This window comes from Girardinichthys multiradiatus, chromosome 18 (assembly GCF_021462225.1).
Source record: "Girardinichthys multiradiatus isolate DD_20200921_A chromosome 18, DD_fGirMul_XY1, whole genome shotgun sequence".
Taxonomy (NCBI): Eukaryota; Metazoa; Chordata; class Actinopteri; order Cyprinodontiformes; family Goodeidae; genus Girardinichthys; species Girardinichthys multiradiatus.
Window position 1 is genome coordinate 42,680,033 of NC_061810.1, and position 20,810 is coordinate 42,700,842.

At 38.2% G+C, this 20,810-nt stretch overlaps 1 protein-coding gene across 1 annotated transcript; it reads left to right on the top strand.

The window, feature by feature from the left end:
- The first annotated feature begins 5,868 nt into the window (after positions 1-5,868).
- slc1a5 (solute carrier family 1 member 5) lies at positions 5,869-19,257 on the top strand. Its single transcript, XM_047391438.1, has 8 exons — positions 5,869-7,625; positions 13,884-13,926; positions 14,074-14,133; positions 14,237-14,403; positions 15,099-15,332; positions 15,468-15,662; positions 15,815-15,949; positions 17,121-19,257. The coding sequence occupies exons 1-8, from the start codon at positions 7,087-7,089 to the stop codon at positions 17,347-17,349; spliced, it is 1,602 nt and encodes a 533-aa protein (XP_047247394.1). The 5' UTR covers positions 5,869-7,086; the 3' UTR covers positions 17,350-19,257.
- The last annotated feature ends 1,553 nt before the right edge of the window (positions 19,258-20,810 follow it).

A 20,810-nucleotide genomic window follows, 5' to 3' on the forward strand; every position in this document is an offset into this window, starting at 1 on the left:
CTCTAATAAAAGGGAGTAATTTGGCAAAGGATTAGTCCTCATGGCTCCAATTTGACTGCAACACACCTTTAAGGCATTTATAATTAAAACAACTGGTTGTTTTATCTGGATAGAAGTCCGAATTGTATTCGCGAGCAAATTAATTTTAAAATTTAGATAGCAAATGTAGTTGCAATATCTTTTTTAAATTTTCACCTTAGGTTAAAACCTTTCACAGAATGATACACAGTTTACTGTGTCAAATTGTTAAAATGTTGAACTGCTGTCTAGATTTCAGTGCTTTGCAAATTATTCACAATCCTGTCACTTTTAGATTTTGTCAGATTACAGCCACAACCTATAACATATTTTATTGTCATTTTATCTAATAGATCAAGACAAAGTAGCAAGAAATGGTGAAATGGAAGACAAATTTGACACCATTTTCAAATTGTTTAACAAATGGAATTCTGAGGAACGCATTTGCATTCAGCAGCCTTCTAATCTGATACCCTTGATTAAAATCCATTGCAACCAATTTCCTTCTGAATTCACCCTGTTGTTAACGAGATTATGAAAAACCTTTCCAAGCTTTAAACATCTCATGGAGCCCCGTTCAATCTATCACAGATGGCACACATGGCACAGCTCCAAACCTACCAAAACATAATAAAGCCTGTCGTTTAAGGACAGCGTGAATCAGAGAAGTAGCCAAGAGGCCTATGGTAACTCTGGAGGAGCTGCAGAAAACCTGTGTAAGAAGGAGATCCAGTCAGATGAAAAAAATCCAAATAAAATTCTTTTGGCCAACATGCAAAATGGTTTGTGCGGAAAAAAACTAATACTGCACATCTCACTGAAACATGGAGGTGGTAGCATCGTTCTGTGGGGATGGCATGATGGATAGAGGTAAATACTGAGCAATACTAGAAGAAAACCAATTAGTTTGCAAAAGACTGGAACAAAGGTTCACTTTCCAGCCAGAGGTACAATTGAACAGAGGTGGGTAATCCAGGTCCAGAAAGTAAAATCCCCGCCTAGTTTTCCATCATTCTGTTCAACTAACACGGGATTAGTCTCTGTCTATGTCATGGAGCTGGAAATGCAAATGGTTGGAACTAATCTCTGTACAGGCTTTTGACTTTCTGGACCTGGATTACCCACCTCTGCAATTGAATGGTCTAGATCGGGTTGTCAAACTCCAGTCCTCAAGTGCCGGTGTCCTGTAACTTTTTGATGTGCCCTAAGTCCAACAAATCTTTATAAAAGGACTGAAATACTTCCTTGTGTGCACCAGTTTTACAGAGTCCTGCTAATTACCCAATTATGTGATTCAGGTGTGTTGAGAGAGAGACACATCACAAAGTTGCAGGACACCGGACCTGGAGGATTGGAGTTTGACACCTGTAGTTTAGATCAAAGCCTATTTATGTTTTAGAATTGCCTAGTCAAAGTCCAGACCTAAATTTAACTAAGACTTTGTGGAACAACTTGAATATTGATGTCAAGAGATGCTCTCAATTGAGTCTGACTCAAACTAAGCTAGTTTGCAAGATAAATTGAACACATCTTTCAGTCTCTAGATGCTGGCACAGACAAAACCTAAAACACTTGCTGCTGTAGTTGTTATTGAAGGTATTTCTTTAAAAGTGTAGACTCTTACAGGGGCGAAAATCCCATTTTATTTGTTGGGGGGGACACTAAACAGAAATATTTCAGAGTAATTCTTGGGGTGGGGACATAAAAATAAGATCTCTCCCTCTCTCTTTCCTGCTCTTTGGCAATTTTTCAGCATGTTAAAATTATGTTTTGGAAAGTAATATTTGTAGTTATAGCATTGCTCTTTATTAGTCCATATTTTACCCTTATACAGGTTTTTCTATGTTCAACCAGCAATGTCAACAATGGTATTAGGTGGAACGTAGCAATGGTCCATCTTTATGATTACATCTAACAGAATTTATTTGCGTCCTGCTCTGATTTACACTTTAGTCCATCAACATAGTTTTAGAAGAAATTGAAACTCAAAGTTCAAAACTTTAAAGGAAATACCTTAAAAAAAATAGTCAAACAAATTAAAACTCCTCCTCAGAAATATATATTTACTTTAGTGTCAACAAGCAAAAATTCAACAACATATTACAACTATGCCACAAAATATGGCAACTTATAAATGTACAATGCTTAATCTTTGAAGTTATACATTGTAACAGTTTGCCTATAAATAAAACATGTTTTAACCATTTGTCAATGTGTCTGCTGTATGTTATCTGTCTGTGAAAAACTAAATTACAGGTCCTTCTCAAAATATTAGCATATTGTGATAAAGTTCATTATTTTCCATAATGTCATGATGAAAATTTAACATTCATATATTTTAGATTCATTGCACACTAACTGAAATATTTCAGGTCTTTTATTGTCTTAATACGGATGATTGTGGCATACAGCTCATGAAAACCCAAAATTCCTTTCTCACAAAATTAGCATATTTCATCCGACCAATAAAAGAAAAGTGTTTTTAATACAAAAAACGTCAACCTTCAAATAATCATGTACAGTTATGCACTCAATACTTGGTCGGGAATCCTTTTGCAGAAATGACTGCTTCAATGCGGCGTGGCATGGAGGCAATCAGCCTGTGGCACTGCTGAGGTCTTATGGAGGCCCAGGATGCTTCGATAGCGGCCTTTAGCTCATCCAGAGTGTTGGGTCTTGAGTCTCTCAACGTTCTCTTCACAATATCCCACAGATTCTCTATGGGGTTCAGGTCAGGAGAGTTGCCAGGCCAATTGAGCACAGTGATACCATGGTCAGTAAACCATTTACCAGTGGTTTTGGCACTGTGAGCAGGTGCCAGGTCGTGCTGAAAAATGAAATCTTCATCTCCATAAAGCTTTTCAGCAGATGGAAGCATGAAGTGCTCCAAAATCTCCTGATAGCTAGCTGCATTGACCCTGCCCTTGATAAAACACAGTGGACCAACACCAGCAGCTGACACGGCACCCCAGACCATCACTGACTGTGGGTACTTGACACTGGACTTCTGGCATTTTGGCATTTCCTTCTCCCCAGTCTTCCTCCAGACTCTGGCACCTTGATTTCCGAATGACATGCAGAATTTGCTTTCATCCGAAAAAAGTACTTTGGACCACTGAGCAACAGTCCAGTGCTGCTTCTCTGTAGCCCAGGTCTGGGGAATGCGGCACCTGTAGCCCATTTCCTGCACACGCCTGTGCACGGTGGCTCTGGATGTTTCTACTCCAGACTCAGTCCACTGCTTCCGCAGGTCCCCCAAGGTCTGGAATCAGCCCTTCTCCACAATCTTCCTCAGGGTCCGGTCACCTCTTCTCGTTGGGCAGCGTTTTCTGCCACACTTTTTCCTTCCCACAGACTTCCCACTGAGGTGCCTTGATACAGCACTCTGGGAACAGCCTATTCGTTCAGAAATTTCTTTCTGTGTCTTACCCTCTTGCTTGAGGGTGTCAATAGTGGCCTTCTGGACAGCAGTCAGGTCGGCAGTCTTACCCATGATTGGGGTTTTGAGTGATGAACCAGGCTGGGAGTTTTAAAGGCCTCAGGAATCTTTTGCAGGTGTTTAGAGTTAACTCGTTGATTCAGATGATTAGGTTCATAGCGCGTTTAGAGACCCTTTTAATGATATGCTAATTTTGTGAGATAGGAATTTTGGGTTTTCATGAGCTGTATGCCAAAATCATCCGTATTAAGACAATAAAAGACCTGAAATATTTCAGTTAGTGTGCAATGAATCTAAAATATATGAATGTTAAATTTTCATCATGACATTATGGAAAATAATGAACTTTATCACAATATGCTAATATTTTGAGAAGGACCTGTATATAGAATATCGATGATGTATTACAGATAATTCCAGTTCCCACGGTCCCTGAATGCAACAGCTGGGAATGTGTTGTTCAGCCGCTGTGTTGAGCTGTCAGTCATGATTCCACAACCCCATGATCTGAGGCCCCGCCCCCCTCGCCAAAACAGGGCCAGAAGTTTGAAGCCAAAAAAAAAAAAACTGCAAGTTCGAAAAAAAAACTTGGATCTGAAAAGTAGTTTTGAACTTTTTTTTTTTCCCAGTTTCACATCTGTTTTTTTTTTTTCAGTTGCAAAACTTTTTTCCAGTTTTCAAGTTTTTTGGGGGGAGGTTCAAAATAATTTTTCAGGTTCAAATGTTTTTCTTTTGAACAAACTTTTATTTTTCAGGTTCTAATTTTTTTTCTTTTGAACAAACTTTTATTTTTCAGGTTTAAATGTTTTTCTTTTGGACAAACTTTTATTTTTCAGTTTCAATTTTTTTTTCGTTTGAACAAACTTTATTGCCCCAATTTAGCCCCATAAATATAGTGACAACATCTAAGTTGGCAGCAACGAGTTTGCTCTCACTTTAAGTAGCAACTTGATTGAACTGCAGACGTGTCTACATTTAGTAGAAATTAGTTTTCATTTCAGCTTATTCAAACAGTGGGGTTTTCTTTCTTTAGTAACAGCTTCCACGCCAAACAACGTTGTTGTTAGTGAGACTTGTTGGTGAATTGTGCATGATGAAAACAAATTGAAAAGTTATCTGATTCCAGTCTTGAGTCACTTTCTCAATGCATGTCCAATCATGTACATGTAATTGTTGCTGAAAATCTTTGCTACACTTGCTGCTGACCAACTGGTTTATCATTCTTGTATAGCGATTTAGACCGGATATGTTTCTTTCAAAATCATCTCAAATAAACATGATCTTTTTGTTTGATTTGTTGAATGTATCTGACATCTCTTTATAATTTCCATTATATCCACTCCTTTGAAATTACCTTCCCTGGATTGATCCATGGTGCCAGTGTTAAATTTGTAGCTAAAATTCTTAAAATTTTATTTGACATTGTAGTAGTTGCTGTAAAGGCTTTGACTGTTAAAATGCACTATATTCTGTTAAAAGGTTCATCAATGTAGCAGCGGTAGCCACTATTGATGTTGCTGAAATGGAAAATAATGAACTTTATCACAATATGCTAATATTTTGAGAAAGACCTGTACAGTGTCTGTCAACCACACAAAAAAATTTCCAACTAACAAAAAATAAGCACCATTTCTCTAAACAAAAGAACCAAATGTACTTTTTTGAGTGTCGCTGGATCCAACAAACTCCTGGCAGACTGTATAGAGAGAGAATCTTTGTTCAGCTCAGGGTACTGATCTAATGACTCATCTACTTCTCCAGTGAGGAGGGCATTCTCTACCTTTTGGAGATTTTTTAGACTTTCCTGGTCAAAGTGTTGACAAAACTGAACCTTCAAGTCAAGTCAAGTTTATTTATATAGCCACACTTTCTAACACTTTGAAGAACTCTGCCCTGTAGTAATCCGCTGCTCTGGATCTCACACAGGGAACAAATCTAAAATGACAGTAAAATATGAATTAGGTTTATATCTGACAATTTCATCCTGAACTTACTGGCAACTGGCTTTTACACATCAGTGCAATTTCCTCATTAAGCATGTCTGACCTGCTCTGAAAACGGAACTGAGAGTAGCAGCCGGTGGCCCCTCCCATTGGAAATAGCATATGCATGTGGACCAAACCACTTTGTGGGATAGGACTATCGTGAACTTTTAATAATTAGGGAATGTTTTTTTCCATACTATCTAACTTGGATCACTTTAGCTGTGCTTTTATTAAATATTACTACATTATAAAAATTTTTTTTGTATTTACAATGATTATTGGGAGGGAAATCTATATGGAACGGGGGGACACATCCCCTCTGTCCCCCCCATGATTTCCGCCAATGGACTCTGGTCTAAATACAAATGCACACTGCATACTACATGATAAAGAATGTTTATTTTCCTTCCACTTCACAATCCTTTTCTACTACATACTGGTCTAGCAGATAAAATTTTATTAGTTTGTGGCTGTAGAGTGACTTTATGCACTGTACATTACTGCACTTTGATATGTTTGATGTGTTTTGTTTTATATCTGTGCTGATAAGTATTTTCCCACCCTCTTTCTTGTCGTGGAATCTCCAACATTGACCTTCACTTAGAAAAGTGATGCACCTCCAGTGCTTTAGCTGTTGTTTTAGGTTCTCCTGTGACCTTCTGGGTGAGTCGTTGATGCGTTCTTAGTTTTGGTAGGCTACTCCTGGGAAAGTTCATCACTGCTCCATGTTTTCTCTTTTTGTGGAAAGCAGCTCTCACTGTAGGTTACTAGAGTCGCAAAGCCTTAGAAATACTGTTGCTGGTGTATCTTACAAGTTACACCAGCAACACCATATATTTAGGGGTAATTACAATTAATTCAAGGTTCGACAAATACTTTTCCACATAGGACCAGATTGGTACTATTTTCCTCTTAATAAATTTCCCCTTAGAAAAAAATATAATTTGAACACAGGTTTTAGTATTTTCTCAGGTTATCCTTTATATTAAACTTTGTTTTATGACCTGAAACAATTAAATGAGAAAAAAAAGCAAACATCTGAGGATGCAAATATGTTTAAAGGGCACTGTGTTTTCTAATATCTGTGTTTTCTAATATCTATCTGTTTCTCTTGTTGTATGCTATTTATAATTTAATAAAATGATAATAAATTCATTAGTTCTTCTACGATTAACAACTGTAAAATTTGTTTAAGAAAATAAAGCCTTGCAGTGCCACGTTTTAGCATGATGCAACAGTCATGCTAAAGAAAGGGCTTCGTTGAAGCTTGTTTTTGTCTCCAGTCGGCCACCGTGGTATTTTACCTTAGTAACACGTTTTCAAATATTAGAGGGAAATTCTTTGGCTAGTGAGCACATAAGATACCACACACGCCATGATGTTTTATTTTAAGGAACGTAATGGAGCACCCAACGCGTGTTTCCTCTCAGAATACGCCCAGTCTTACGTAAAAGGGAGGAGCTTTGAAAATGCCGGTTTAAAGCGTGGTTGGAACATCTGCTCTCATTTCCGCGCATCTGAAGTACCCAAAGTCAAGGAAGTCGGCTGTTAACAGCACTGAAGCTCAGGAAGACTCCCGCCTCATTTAGAGTCATTAAAACACGTCTTTGTACTTTTGTTAGGTTTTAAGCAACTTTGAAGAAAATGGCTGAGAAGGTAGATCTGGAGGAAGTCAAGGCATCCAACGGCGTGGCGCACCGCGATGAGCCGCTGGCCAACGGGCTCACCGGGCAAAAGAAGAGCAGACCGGAGCCGCTCTCCGAGGTGAAGAAGATCGTGAGGGCGAACCTGCTGGTGATCCTGACCGTGGCCGGGGTCATTGTGGGGGTCTTTATCGGCCTCGGTTTGCGCAGCGTGTCGCTGACTAAAACCCAGGAGATCTACATCGGCTTCCCTGGTGAGATCCTCATCCGGCTGCTGAAGATGATCATCATCCCCCTGGTGGTTTGCAGCTTGGTGTCCGGAGCGGCGAGCATCGACCCCAAAGCTCTGGGGAAACTGGGCGGCTGGGCCATGCTGTTCTTCTTGGTGACCACGTTGATAGCCTCGTCCATCGGGGTGGTGATGGCTTTCATCATCAAGCCGGGAAATGTGTTAATAACCAACACGACAGGTAATGATGACATGACCGATGACGTCCCGGCCCATAAAGAAGTTGTAGACTCCTTCTTAGACCTGATAAGGTGAGTCCGAAAGTTGTGCGTAATTGTTCATGCGCACCACACAATGTATTTCAGTTTCCTCCAATAAAGTAAACAGTGGCACTATGGCCACGTTACGCATCCGGTGTTGCTGGAAGCGCGCCATGCGTGTAATGACAACAAGCAGTTGCATCAGCGTCTGGTTTCTCCTGTGAGTTAAATCCGCAAAACGCCAGACGCGCTTTTTTTTTTTTTTTTTTTACCGCGTTTTAACTCCACCGTACATAAACAAGTCAAAACTCATCGACATCGCCTATACGTTTTAAAGGGAAACAAACAGGGTTGGCTAGTTGCTTTATTTATGTATTTAAAATAATGTTTTCCTTGATGTCCTTCATAGTGACCCTTTTTTGAATGTCTACTACTAACTCCTGCCCCTAAAAATAGCTTCTAAAGGGTTACAATGGAGCATCCTGGTCTCATACAGACAGTTTCAGCTTTTTAATAATTTGAATAGTTTAATATTTAAACATATGGCTGTACACTGATCTCACAATTACAATTTGTGTAAAATATGTCTTTAGCAAATGAACGCTTTAAGATTTGTTTTCTTTAAATAAATGACTACCGGTAATATAAAAGTGATTTTGTAATTTAATAATACTAATACACAAAAGTAACATTACTTAAATGGTCAAGAATATTATTTCTGGAGTATTGACATTTATTTGGGATTACAAAAGTTGATTCATTTTCCTTTGGAGGTGGTTCATTTTGGATAATCAAGTGTACAAGCTGTACTTGAATGCACCATGAGGTTCTTGCCTGTGGCCAATGAAGTTAAATAGTGTATCAGTAGGTCACTATTACAGTCAACCCACCCGAGTATTACTAATTTCCATTTTCACTTGAAGAAGTGCTCATGGTCTTGTGGTCTGAGACCAATTACGAGGCGTTTCCTGCCATGAAGGGCACACATCTTCCTGTTCCTGTGTTACCAAACATTAAAATAAAAAAGTAGTTTCTCCACCCTCTGTTCTTGTAATGTCAGAGGATTTCCGTTCACAGAAAACAGACAACACCACCTAACCAGACTGCAGCAGGCTAATGTCTGGTTGGATTATATTTAGACTCAAGCTTGTGCATCTACACTCAGCAAAATCTGCTCTCACATGTCTCTAATGCAAGGTGCTGGTTGGCTGATTGCAGTTTAAACTTGCTGAACCTGTGATTTCTGCTTCAGCTAACCAGATGTTAGTTTTTTTTTAAGCATGGTTCATGGGAATGTGTTGCCTCACCTTACTTTTGGGTAGTCGATGGAAATAGCTGAGTCAGACTTTGGTGGAGCTCAAAATGTTTTTTCTAGTTTTTTTTAACTATCCCAGTTCTTTTTTAACCCATTAGGAGATGATGCTTTTCTCAAAATACAGTCTTCTTCAGAAAGCAACAATTAATTCTTCAGCCCTAGAGACCCTTGAGATATGAAAAACAAATTAAGAACAGATCTTCCTTGTTTTTCTTCACCAATAAGAGGACGAAACAACCGCTAAATCTGTCTTTCAAGAGCTTATTGCACATCATATTAAACTGTCATATAATAAGCTAATATGACCTAGTTAATTAGTCCAACTCTTTGAATAAGTTACTAGTTTAATTTTTGTGTGTTGTAAGTGAAGGAAACAAGTTGTATGTTTTTTTTGTTTTTTTTTTTCAGCCAGCTGATTGACAGTGTGCAGTACAATGGGTGGGGAGAAGTACTAAAACTCTGATTACTCTTGATTCTCACTAAGATGATTTTAAATCAGTATAACAGAAAATGTTTGCAGTTTTAAAACCGTAACTTTTTATAACCCCAGCAACCCCACTACTATAAACCAGCCCCTGTCTGACAGGAGCCCTCAGCGTTTCCTGATTATGTTTTTACCGCAAAGGCCAAAAATCGTAGTTAAACAAAAAACATAACTTCTCATCACCATTGCAGAAGTCTGTTCACATTCAGGGCTGAATGCACGCGCAGCTGTTACATAAAGTTATTTTCAAGGCAGCTTTCAGTAATTATGGATGGATTTTCCACATCTCCTCCTCTTTCTCCTGGAGGGCCACCTAGCCTCCTGAAATATAACAGCTATTGTGTTTAAAAATGCCATGTGTAACAGAGCAGAAGTTGTTTACTCATTAACACGATCCCTGGACATTGCATGCAAATGAGGCTCTGATTAACTAAAGTCACCCGGTTGACACATGCAGGAATACACAGTACCTGTGTAAACCAGGCAGAGTGGCATTCCTCCATAGCTCATCATTTAGAAGAACACAATTGAAGTCATGGGAATGCTTTACACATGATACACAGAGTTTCAAGCTGCCTGACTGCTATAAACAGATTAACTTCATTACCCATTGATATTTAGCACGGCATGTTGCAAAACCAGATCTATGACTTACAACACAATCGCCTACTTTTCAGTACTCAGATCTGGGTCTTTAGGCTCACAGAGTAAAGGAAGCACTCCCTTCTCCTTCTCTTATAGGATTTGAAATGCCAGGACATAATTAGATAATCAGTCACTGTTTTTAATAGCACCATTTTCATACAGAATGTAGAAGACCACAAAATAAATACAAGTGGCAGCATGGGAATAAATGGGCAGTTAACAGAGAGGATGTTGGTGTGTAGCACCCAGGAAATGCAATTGTTCAATGATAATGAGGACACAAACTTTTAGATACTAAACATATGAATAACAAATTAATAAATATAAACATTCAGTTCAAAAGTACTTAATCCCAAAGGGAAATTAAATGTTGTTGTAGTTCATATTATCATATCAAAACTGAAATAATAAAAATAAATAAAATAGGTAAGAAAATAAAGAAAAAACACATTTTCTTTTCTTACAGTCTTAAGTTTTAATACGTTTAACCATAAATGGTTAAACACAGCCGTGACATATTGCACACTGATCTTAAAGAAAACCTTTTTAGTTTAAGCTCATCAGTTTCATCAGTCTTCCTTTAAAAAGCTGCTGCAGCTCATTAATCATCTCAGGTGTAAATAGATCTACATTTACAAAGATTTTCCCACTTGCTATTGATCCTATGTTCAAGTACATTTAGTTACCCATGAAGACTGCCGCTTCACTTTTTACTTTCTTTGGAAGCAGTAAGCACCCATAGTTTTTGTTAGGTGTTTATTCTTATTATATGGAGATGCGCTGTAAGAGAGGTTGCTGACCTGGTTATACTGAGCTGGCTGAATTCAGCATCTGACTGACTACAGCTATCAGTTGTTTCAAGCTGGAAAACAAGGTTTATCTTGTGTTGCCACCAGTACACTAACACACACACACACACGCACGTTTTCACGTTATTGTAATCAGACAGCAGGTCCCTCATCAGAGTGAGCCCCCTCCATCTCCCTCTGTGTTTTGGATGGGTTCACAGTCAAACACGCTGGGTGGGTCTGACCTGTTTGTCGGAGCATAACTTTGACGTAGCTCATAGTTCCAGGCTGGCTTTAATATTTGATGTCACCATTTGGGGGGGGATCAATGCATTTTTATGCAGACCACGCTGCAGGGTCAGACGGATCCATCATAGGACAAGTTTACAGCCACTCCTATGCATGTTGACATTTCTTATCTTCTGTGTTTAACTTTCCCACATAAGCCAAATGTCTTCTTGCACAGTCGCTGGCTAGCTGTGATGTCGTCTGTTGGTTTGTTTGCAGTCAAGGATATCTTAAGCTGCAGAAAAATGTGACAATAAATACAGATTTTTTTCCTTGAAATGCGTTGGATATTAGCTGTTTATATTGTACCTCTGTCAGGTTAGCTGGCTTGGTTGATTTTTTTTTTTTTTTTACCTTTATACTAAAACAGCTGTTAGGTTTAAAGTCAAACATTTATTTTTCCTCGTTGTCCTTCCCCGGATCAGACGAGGAAATGAAACTCCAAGAAGAAGTCACACTTAAGAAAAAAAAAAATGAAGACACACCTTCATAACAGCATGTGATGGGGCTGTGTGTGTGTGTTCTTGTACTTGTTGCTGAGTGAGAACCATTTTTCGTATTTTTATCACAAAGTGAGGACATTTTCCTGGTCCTCACTTTTTTAAATTCCGTTCTTGGGACAGGGGTTAGGTTTAGGACTAGGGTATGAATTGAGTTATTGTTAGGGTTAGGTATTAACTGGTTAGGGTTAGTGTTAGGGTCAGGGTTAGGCACTAAAAATCAAGGAAAATGAATGGAAGTAACCGAAAAGTCCTCATAAAGATAGTAAAACACGGATGTGTGTGTACCAGGCAGCATTGGCATGACAATGACACCTTTGTGTTTTATCTCACAATTTACATAGCATTGTCACATGTTAATCATAGAAGACCCTACGGTGACGCATTCTTTTAACACTGAAAATAACATTTAGCTGAGGAGGATTCACTGGAAACCTGGTATCAAGAGTTCAACGGGATGGAGTTTCACATCAGTGGTTGAAACAAGGAAGAGGAAGTAGACCTGTTTAGGTGTGAGCTGCTGTATATTCGAAGTGACAATAGACAGCACAGTGCGGGCATTTGTCTCCATTTCTAAACATGTAGGACTAATGCTACAAGTGCCTCTAAATATACCAGAATACAATAAAAATGTTATTTTACTTCAAAAATTCAACTTAAAAAAATATTTACACTCGGAGTGCTATATTTCAGGTGTTTATTTCAGTTGTCTTTGTTAATTATAGGTGTAAACCAATGAAAAACCTAAAATTTGACGTCTCAAAAAATTATTATTGCACAAGACCAATAAAAATGATTTTTTTTTTATACAGAAATGATTGGTTATGATCTTCACAATCAACATTGCTAATCCCAGACAGCTTCCACAGGGAAGGAAAGTAAACCTCCAAAGTGTCATTGCGAAATAACTTAGCTGGTCTCTGAGGGCTGTATCCAAGCATATTAAAGGAAAGTTGTGTGGAAGGAAAAAACAGTGCCACCAAAAGGTGCACAATTCTTAGAAATAACTGCCACCTTGAGGGGTTTGTGAAGAAAAGCCAGCTCAAGAATTTGGGGCAGCATTACAAGGTGGGGCTCAAGCTGAAGTCAGAGCTTCAAGAATTACCACTAATCCAATATTGGATTACCAATACCCAGGAAGTGGACTACAACTGTAGTTGAGCATGGGGTTAAGCCACTTCTGTACCACATACATCAGGAGTGTCTCACCTGAGTATAAAGGATTGGACTGTTGCTCAGTGATCCAAAGTCGTCCTTTCAGATTAGATTTTCTGGCTTGTACTGGTCAGTACTAACTTCCCAATTTTTTCCCCAAGCACTATAACAAAAATAGAAAAACGAACTGTGCTGCAGGTTCTTTTAAATAGGGTAGTTTTATATCAAACAGAAATGATATTCTTTTAACCTTTATTGTTTTTTTTAATTAAACTTATAAAAGTGCATCAATATGCCTCTTGTTTGTTAATCTGCTTATAGAGCAGTTATAGTGGGAATTTGTATTGCTGATCAATTTAATAAATAAGGGGGAAAAAATCTATTTTCAGAATGTGAACGTGTTGATCACGAAGAAAGAGCTGATCAAGGAAAAATCGGCCAATTCTGATATCTGGCCGATGGATTCATGATCTCTTATAAATGTAAAACCATTTTTAAAGTTTCATTGTTTATTGCTGACTTTTTCCTACTCTGTATTAAATGTTTAGTAAATATATGAATAATATGTTAATAAATCCAACATATTTTTTGCATCATGGTCAAACCTCCTGGCCGTCTCTAGCATGTTGCCGCATCACATGATGTTTGAGCCTGACGTCTCCAGTGATTGGCTGATAAGGAGCTTGTGAAGTTAATGCCTTATTGCTCTAAATCTATTACAGATGGCTGGGTGGAGGGGTATCGAGTACACAAGGTTTTACGAGTTCTTGGGGGATTTAATTTGCAGTTGGACTTAGTGTATGTAGGAACTTTTGTACTAGTTAGCACAGAATGGGGGAAAGGGAATTAATAGTTTAGTTCTTGAAGCTGTTGCCTCATGAGATGACTAAAACAGTCTAATAATCTGTCAGCTGATAAAAATGCTATAACTCGAGGTTCTTTGTGATCCAGTGCTCCAAAACGCTTAAACTCTTCAAATTAGGTTTAGAGATTTACCTGTTAGCTATAATACACTGATCCATCTCACATATCCTGTAAGACATTAGGCTTAAACATTTCTGCTCAAGGTTTTGACTTTTATCTCATGAGTTTGTGAAGAGAAATAATACATCTTGATTTTATTTCTTTTCACAGAAACATCTTCCCCTCCAATCTGGTGTCTGCTGCCTTTCAGTCAGTGAGTATTACACTTTAAATCTGTGATTTTTTTTTTTTTTTTTTTTTTCATAGTCTTCATAATGACCTTACATAACAAAAAGTGGCACGATAAAATGATTGTGGACTTCTTAGCATTCTTAACGAATAAAATGATTCTTCCTACTAGTATGCAACCTCCTACAAGCTGGTAAGAAGGAACGACACCATGAACATCACAGTGGAAACGGTAAGGGATCTATTTGGTTCTTTGCAATACTCTAAAGATGAATTTTAAGATGTTTTGTTTCCTCTTACGGTATTTTTATAATGAATCTTTGCTTTTTCTTTAGGTTCCCTTTGGAACAGATCAAGATGGCATGAACATCCTTGGCCTGGTGGTCTTCGCTATTGTTTTTGGTGTGGCTCTGAGGAAGCTGGGTGACGAAGGAGAGATACTCATCAAGTTCTTCAACTCCTTTAACGAGGCCACCATGGTACTGGTCTCCTGGATCATGTGGTAAGAAAATGTGCTTGTCAATGTTTGGTTGTTTTTGACTGGGTGGAACCCAACAAAAATTCAAAATGCAAAGGTGACCACGTAAAAACCGTGGCAAAATTTCAAATTGGGACAATCTTATTAGAAACAAAGTAAAAATGTGTTTTAAATAAAAATGTATGTCTGTAAAATGCAGAGATCCAAAAGCCTCTGGCGCAACTTCGTCTCCCAAGGCGCATTCATTTAAAAAGCTTAAAAAATATATCTATCTCTCCTACTACACGTGGTAGTTGTACGACCTTTATGGATACTTAAAGGAAATTTGTGTAAACATTTTTTATAATGTAAATTATTGTTGATTTCAGAAATTCTGTGAAAATGCTAAATAATACAGAGTAATATATTTCATATTTATGTTTAGTTTTGAAAAAAAGTTTATAGATACTATAATCAAGTTAAAAATTACTATAAATAATAAAAATAAAAGTGCTGAAAGGTTTTCTGAAAGATTTTATTTTGAGGCTTTTTTAACATCTTTCATCAGAGATGCGAAAGTGTAGATGGTGTTTTAATAGTTCTAGTAGTTCTAATAGATCTCAAATGTTTTTCTTGAACAAAGCATTCAGAATATGTTTAGTAAGATTTATCACGGAGTAACATTTCCTTTGTGTTGTGTCCCAGAAACCTGATCTGCAGTATTGTCCCTGTCTTTGCAGGTACGCCCCTTTCGGTATCATGTTCCTCGTCGCTGGTAAGATTGTGGAGATGGAAGACGTCGGCAAGCTATTTGCCAGCCTGGGAAAATATATTGCCTGCTGCATGATTGGACATGCCATCCATGGCCTCCTGGTGCTGCCAGGAATCTACTTCATCATTACAAGGAAGAACCCGTACACCTTCCTGTGGGGCATATTCACAGCTTTGGCCACGGCTTTCGGAACAAGTTCTAGGTATTTCACCTCAAGCTCGCATTTCTTTGCTCAGTCAGGGTCGTTAAATATCCACAAACTGAGGCCCTCCTGTTTAAAGAGCACACAGACACACACTCTCATGCACTCAACCCCTCCTCTGTTTCCTGATTCCAGCTCTGCCACTCTGCCCCTCATGATGAAGTGCGTAGAGGAGAAAAACGGCGTGTCCAAGCACATCAGCCGCTTTATCCTGCCCATCGGCGCCACCGTCAACATGGACGGGGCTGCCCTCTTCCAGTGTGTGGCGGCGGTTTTCATCGCCCAGCTGAACAACACCAGTCTCAACTTTATCCAAGTCATAACAATCCTGTAAGTCTGAAACCTGCAGTGATACACCTCCACTTGCAGAAATCATAAAAAAAAAAAAAAAAACTATATATGCTAATATATTTGCAGCTTAGTGTTTGTATAAAATGCTTGGTAATCCTTAGTTTGGGGACATTGTGCCTTCTGTTTGTTAGTGTGACGGCTACAGCGTCCAGTGTTGGAGCAGCGGGTATACCTGCAGGGGGTGTGCTGACTCTAGCTATTATCCTGGAAGCCATAGGACTACCCACTACTGACATCTCTCTTATCCTGGCTGTTGACTGGCTTGTGTGAGTATACAACCTGAATTCACTTCTTTTGCATTTTATCACATTACAACCACGAACTTCAATAAAATTAATTTTATGTGGTAGACCTCAAGGCAATGCATAGTTATGAGATGAAAGGAAACTAATACATAGTTTTCTAAATTTGTTTAGAAATACAAATGTAAAAAGTGTGACAAGTATTTGTATTTAGACACCATTATCCAGTTCTAACTGCCTTCAAGTCACCTAATTAGTAAATGGAGTCCACCTGTTCAACTCACCATCTGAAAATAGGAAGGGTATGACACAACTGCAAATCTACCAAGACATGGTCATCTACCTAAACTGACAGCCTGGGGAAAGAGATCATTCATCAGAGAAATAGCCAACAGGCCCAAGGTAACTCTGGAGGTTTTCCACAGGTGGACAGCTAAGGTGGAAGAGTCTGTACACAAACCGGGCCTTTTTATGGAAAAATGGCAAAACAATTTTTGAAAGCGGTCACTTTTAAAAATCCGCTGCAAGTCATGTAGGGGACGCACTAAACATGGGGGAAAAAGATGCTCTGGCCAGACAAAAACTTGAGCGTTTTGGTTGATATGCAAAATGCTGTGTTTGGGTTGAAACCACTGGACTTCACCCAGGACACACCACCCCCATGGTCAAATATGGTGGCGGTAGTATCATAATGTGGGGATGCTTATTTTTTTCCAAGTAGAGATGGAAATCAGAGTTGATGGGAATATTGGGTAGATGGAGGGCAAAGTAGAGCAGACTTGGAGTGAAAGACAACCAGCAGGACAACAACCCTAAACATACAGCCCGAGCTTTAATGGAATGGTTTGGATCAAAGCATATTCTGCTGAAATGGTCTAGTCAAAGTCTAGATCTTAATCCAATTGAGAATTTGTGCCAAGACCTGAAAATTCATATTTACAAATTCTCTCTATCCAGTCTGACTGAGCTTTAGCTTTGTAAAAAATACGATGTGAAACTTTCAGTTTGTAGATGTGGTAGAGAAATAGACTGCAATAACAGAGACAGGTGGTTCTACAAAGTATTGACCCAGGGGGGCTGAATACAAATGCACGTTGCACTTTTTAGATTTTTATTGATTAAAAATGTACGTCTCGATCTTTAACCATCATCATAACATTAAATCTCTCTGCTTATCCATTCTGTGCCTCTTTAGTGACCGTACCTGCACGGTGCTGAATGTGGAAGGTGACGCTTTCGGAGCAGGCCTCCTGCAGTTCTTTGTGGACAGAACTTCCAAACACGAAGGAGTAGCGGAGCGCATCGAGGTCAGGATGGACGGGGATTTGTCCGCCGCCATCCCCGAGCACTCGCCACTCATCAACAAACGAGGCTTAGAGGGCGCAAAATCAGACTTTTCTGCTGAGAAGGAGTCAGCCATGTAATCCAAATGATTTTTATCACAAACCCTCCAACAAACAGAAACTTTAAGATCCCCAAGAAGAGTCCGAGAAGAGAGGATGGACACGCACACTACAATGCAAAGCAACACTCTCAGACCTCAACCGCTTTTCAGGAGGGGATGCAGCTAAAATCTTACGGGATATTTAGAAACCATAATACACTTGGTGGTTAGATTTTTCTTTATGGGAATGTTTATTTTCTATCTTGCTCAAGCTTATTTGATGCATTCGATTGTTCAACCCTGAAGTCAGAATTGAAGTTTTTATGAGCCACTTAAAAGTTGGTCAAGAGGCCAGTGTGTGCATCCATGGAATATAGACTAATTACATCGAGGTTTGCAGCAGATGATGCATTTATTCATGCTGGACAAATGAATATGAAGTTCTGTTGCTAAAGCATTATATCTTTCGTGGAACACTGTTTCTCTGACCGAAATTGTCTATTTATATAAAAAAAAATAACTATGTCTGACTGAAATAATTTCTATAGTTAAATGTGGAATTCTTTGGATTTAAATGTGGTCAGGCTTTTTCAATGCAACCTGTGAAATCAAAGCAATAGGAATGGTATATATTTTTTCCCAGGTGGGTCCTTGATAAAACCAAACAAGTATAGCTACTTTCATGCAGGTTTTATCATCAGCTGTAAGACATTCTGCATGCAGAGTTTCATAGATTTACATCGATGCACGGGTGCTCAAGTGTTAGAAAGTGTGCAGCAGATACAGTCGTGTTCGTGTTTTTCTCTGTCTTTGCATCCTTATGCTTTTTTTTTTATTTAGAAATGTGACCAATCATTTTATAGGTTAATATTCTTTTTGTTTGACAACACATTAGGTTTTTAATTAAAATAGTCTCTCTTACAAGATAAATGTCATTTGCAGACTATAACACGCTGCTGTAATCTGTCATCATTGCTCTGAGCAAGATTGTTTTTCTGAGCAAAATGCTGGTGTTCAGGTAGAGGAAACAGTTTTGCTCCATGCTGCTTTAAGTAAAGCACACACTGCTGCTGATAGTAGTTAAGGCTGTGCTTTATCATTTGTTTTGAATATCTTAAACGGTTTTGGTCAATTGTGCAGCGGGAGATAAACGTTTAATTGAAGGGCTGAGGAGCTGTGGACTGATTTCTAGTAAGGTCCAGGCCAAATTGTATTCATAGTAAAAAAAAACAAAATGCCCTTTTTTGTTTAAAATGTTTTTTTTGTTTTTTTTTTGCAGAACAACCAAAGGTACACTCTCTAACTATCTGCACTATATTTCTGTTATTGGACTCCTTCATTTATTCTGTAATTGGTCCCGTTACTTGTTTTTTTAGTATCCTGTCCTTTGCAGAGAGTGCAATGATCCCATTCACCTTGGCGATGGAGATCCAATTCCCCATGCTGCGAGGAAGTAGATAATCTGTATGCCTTACACCTACATGAAAATGGCCATGATGATAAATAGAAAAATGTACTATTGTTATTTTTTTTTTGTCATTTGGAGGGTGTTTATGGAAAGCTTTCTTTAGTCCGTTATGGTCGTTATTTGTAACCATATGTTCTCTTATGTTTGTTTGATTTGCCCATCCCAAGGATACCAGATGAAGTTTTAGCCTCATTATTGTCCCACAGTAAAATGAAGGAGCACGAGCATTCAGACTCCCAGTCTCTAAATGGACTCCAACACGGTAAAAAGACGACAAGGTCCCTGGATTGGTGTCTGACTTGATCCTGAATTCTCAAGGACACAACCCCTTTTTTATTTTCTTTTTAAAAATCTAAACATCATGCAGAGGTTTTGTTGCAATGAGTTCATTACGATGAGGCTACATTTAGGAAATAAATGTAATTTGTACCGTAAGGCTGTACTCATTTCGTTTAAAACGGTAAAACAGTCATTCTTAAATTTCTTGTGTCTCTAAGTTCTTTTTTAAAAAGGTTTCCCTTGTGTTCTACAACGTTGACTCCTTTGTTTACCACAGTTTTAGGTGGATGTCATGCCAGAAGCTAAAAGTTATGCTCCTTTATTGAATCCAAAACCAGTTTTATTGTGTCTTTGAGGGCATTGTCCTGTTGGAACGCCTAATTCTCTCCCACAATTTAACTAACTGTTGACCTGAGTTAAAGTTAAATAAGTTGCAAGTAGTCCTCCATCATAAATCCAGCCACTTTTTGGTACTAATGGAGGCAAAAAAAGTCCCACAACATGATTCTTCCACTGCCATGTTTCACAGTGACTTGTCACTGACAAAAACTTCTTTAATGGTTGCCACCTTGTAGTTTCCAGTTCCTGGCAAACTTCAGCCGCGATGGTTTTGGGTTTCTAGTCCTCTGAGGGTGACAATCTTAGTCAGATGGTTAAAAGTTTGGTAACTGAAACTAGTTTGGGAATATATAGACCAATGGTTAAGATGAGATTTTCAGCTGTAAAGTTTAACATCTCAGAATAAATACAAACTAGATGAACAACCAAACATCTTACACTATTTAAATGGTTATTTAACAGAAACTACATTAAAGTGTGGGAAATAAGATAAATCATAACTGCTAGAAAGTGGTAATTGTCGGAGTTATTTAGGCAACCCTAATCAGGTGAGAACATCTAATTTCTGTGGTTGGTCTCCCAGCATTCAGATGTGCAATAACACCAAAAGAATCAGCACATCACTATCTAGCATGCACAACAGATGCAAGAGGATAGTCCATCAGCCTTGGCTTTTTTCAAACTTTTTTCAGGAAACAATTTTTCAGGCTGTTTATTAACTTTTCAAAAGTCTATAACATTCAAGATAACTCACAATGTTCCCAGGAGACAGTGTACTAGAAAGTTCACCTTGAAGCCAGTCTTTTTAAGGATCAGAAAAGTCTACAGGTCTCATTTAGCAGGTGAAAGGCTAAAGTTCATAACAGTAACACTACTAGAAAACTAAGCAAGTTTATCTAATTCAGAATTTCCAACATTAAAAGATATCCTCCCTCTGTTTTCATACATTTTCACAAAATATCAATAAATGATGCAAAAAGAGCCATGTTTTGGGCTGATTTGTATAAGATCAGTGACATATGTGAACCACTATGTATCCATGGTCTACACTGCTTTTCAAGACTTCTAGTGGCATTGGCTAAATGTAATTGTCATATCTGTTGCTTCTTGAAAGTTAAAAACAACAACAAAAAAACAAAATCAGTTTAAACAATCTAAAGGTTTTTTAATCTACTTTCTACTTTGTTTTATTGGAATATATCATGTAATAATGCGGTCCTTCTCAAAAATCTAAACGAATTTATACTTTTCAGCATATTAGATTTTGTTTGCTGAGAGCAAAACCAAAAAGCATTTGATAGGTTTTACCCACATATTAGAAAATGTTAATTTTAGGCATTAAAAACTGTAGGAGAGCAAGAAATAAAGACTTGTTTCTAATGAAAGCAGTAAATATATATAAAAAAAATCCTTAA

Bases quoted from the DNA above. Each gene is read 5' to 3' on its own strand.
- slc1a5 (XM_047391438.1), top strand. From the start codon at position 7,087: ATGGCTGAGAAGGTAGATCTGGAGGAAGTCAAGGCATCCAACGGCGTG. The intron at 7,626-13,883 runs GTGAGTCCGAAA...TTCTTTTCACAG, and splicing joins TCCTTCTTAGACCTGATAAG to AAACATCTTCCCCTCCAATC. The intron at 15,950-17,120 runs GTGAGTATACAA...GTGCCTCTTTAG, and splicing joins CTGGCTGTTGACTGGCTTGT to TGACCGTACCTGCACGGTGC.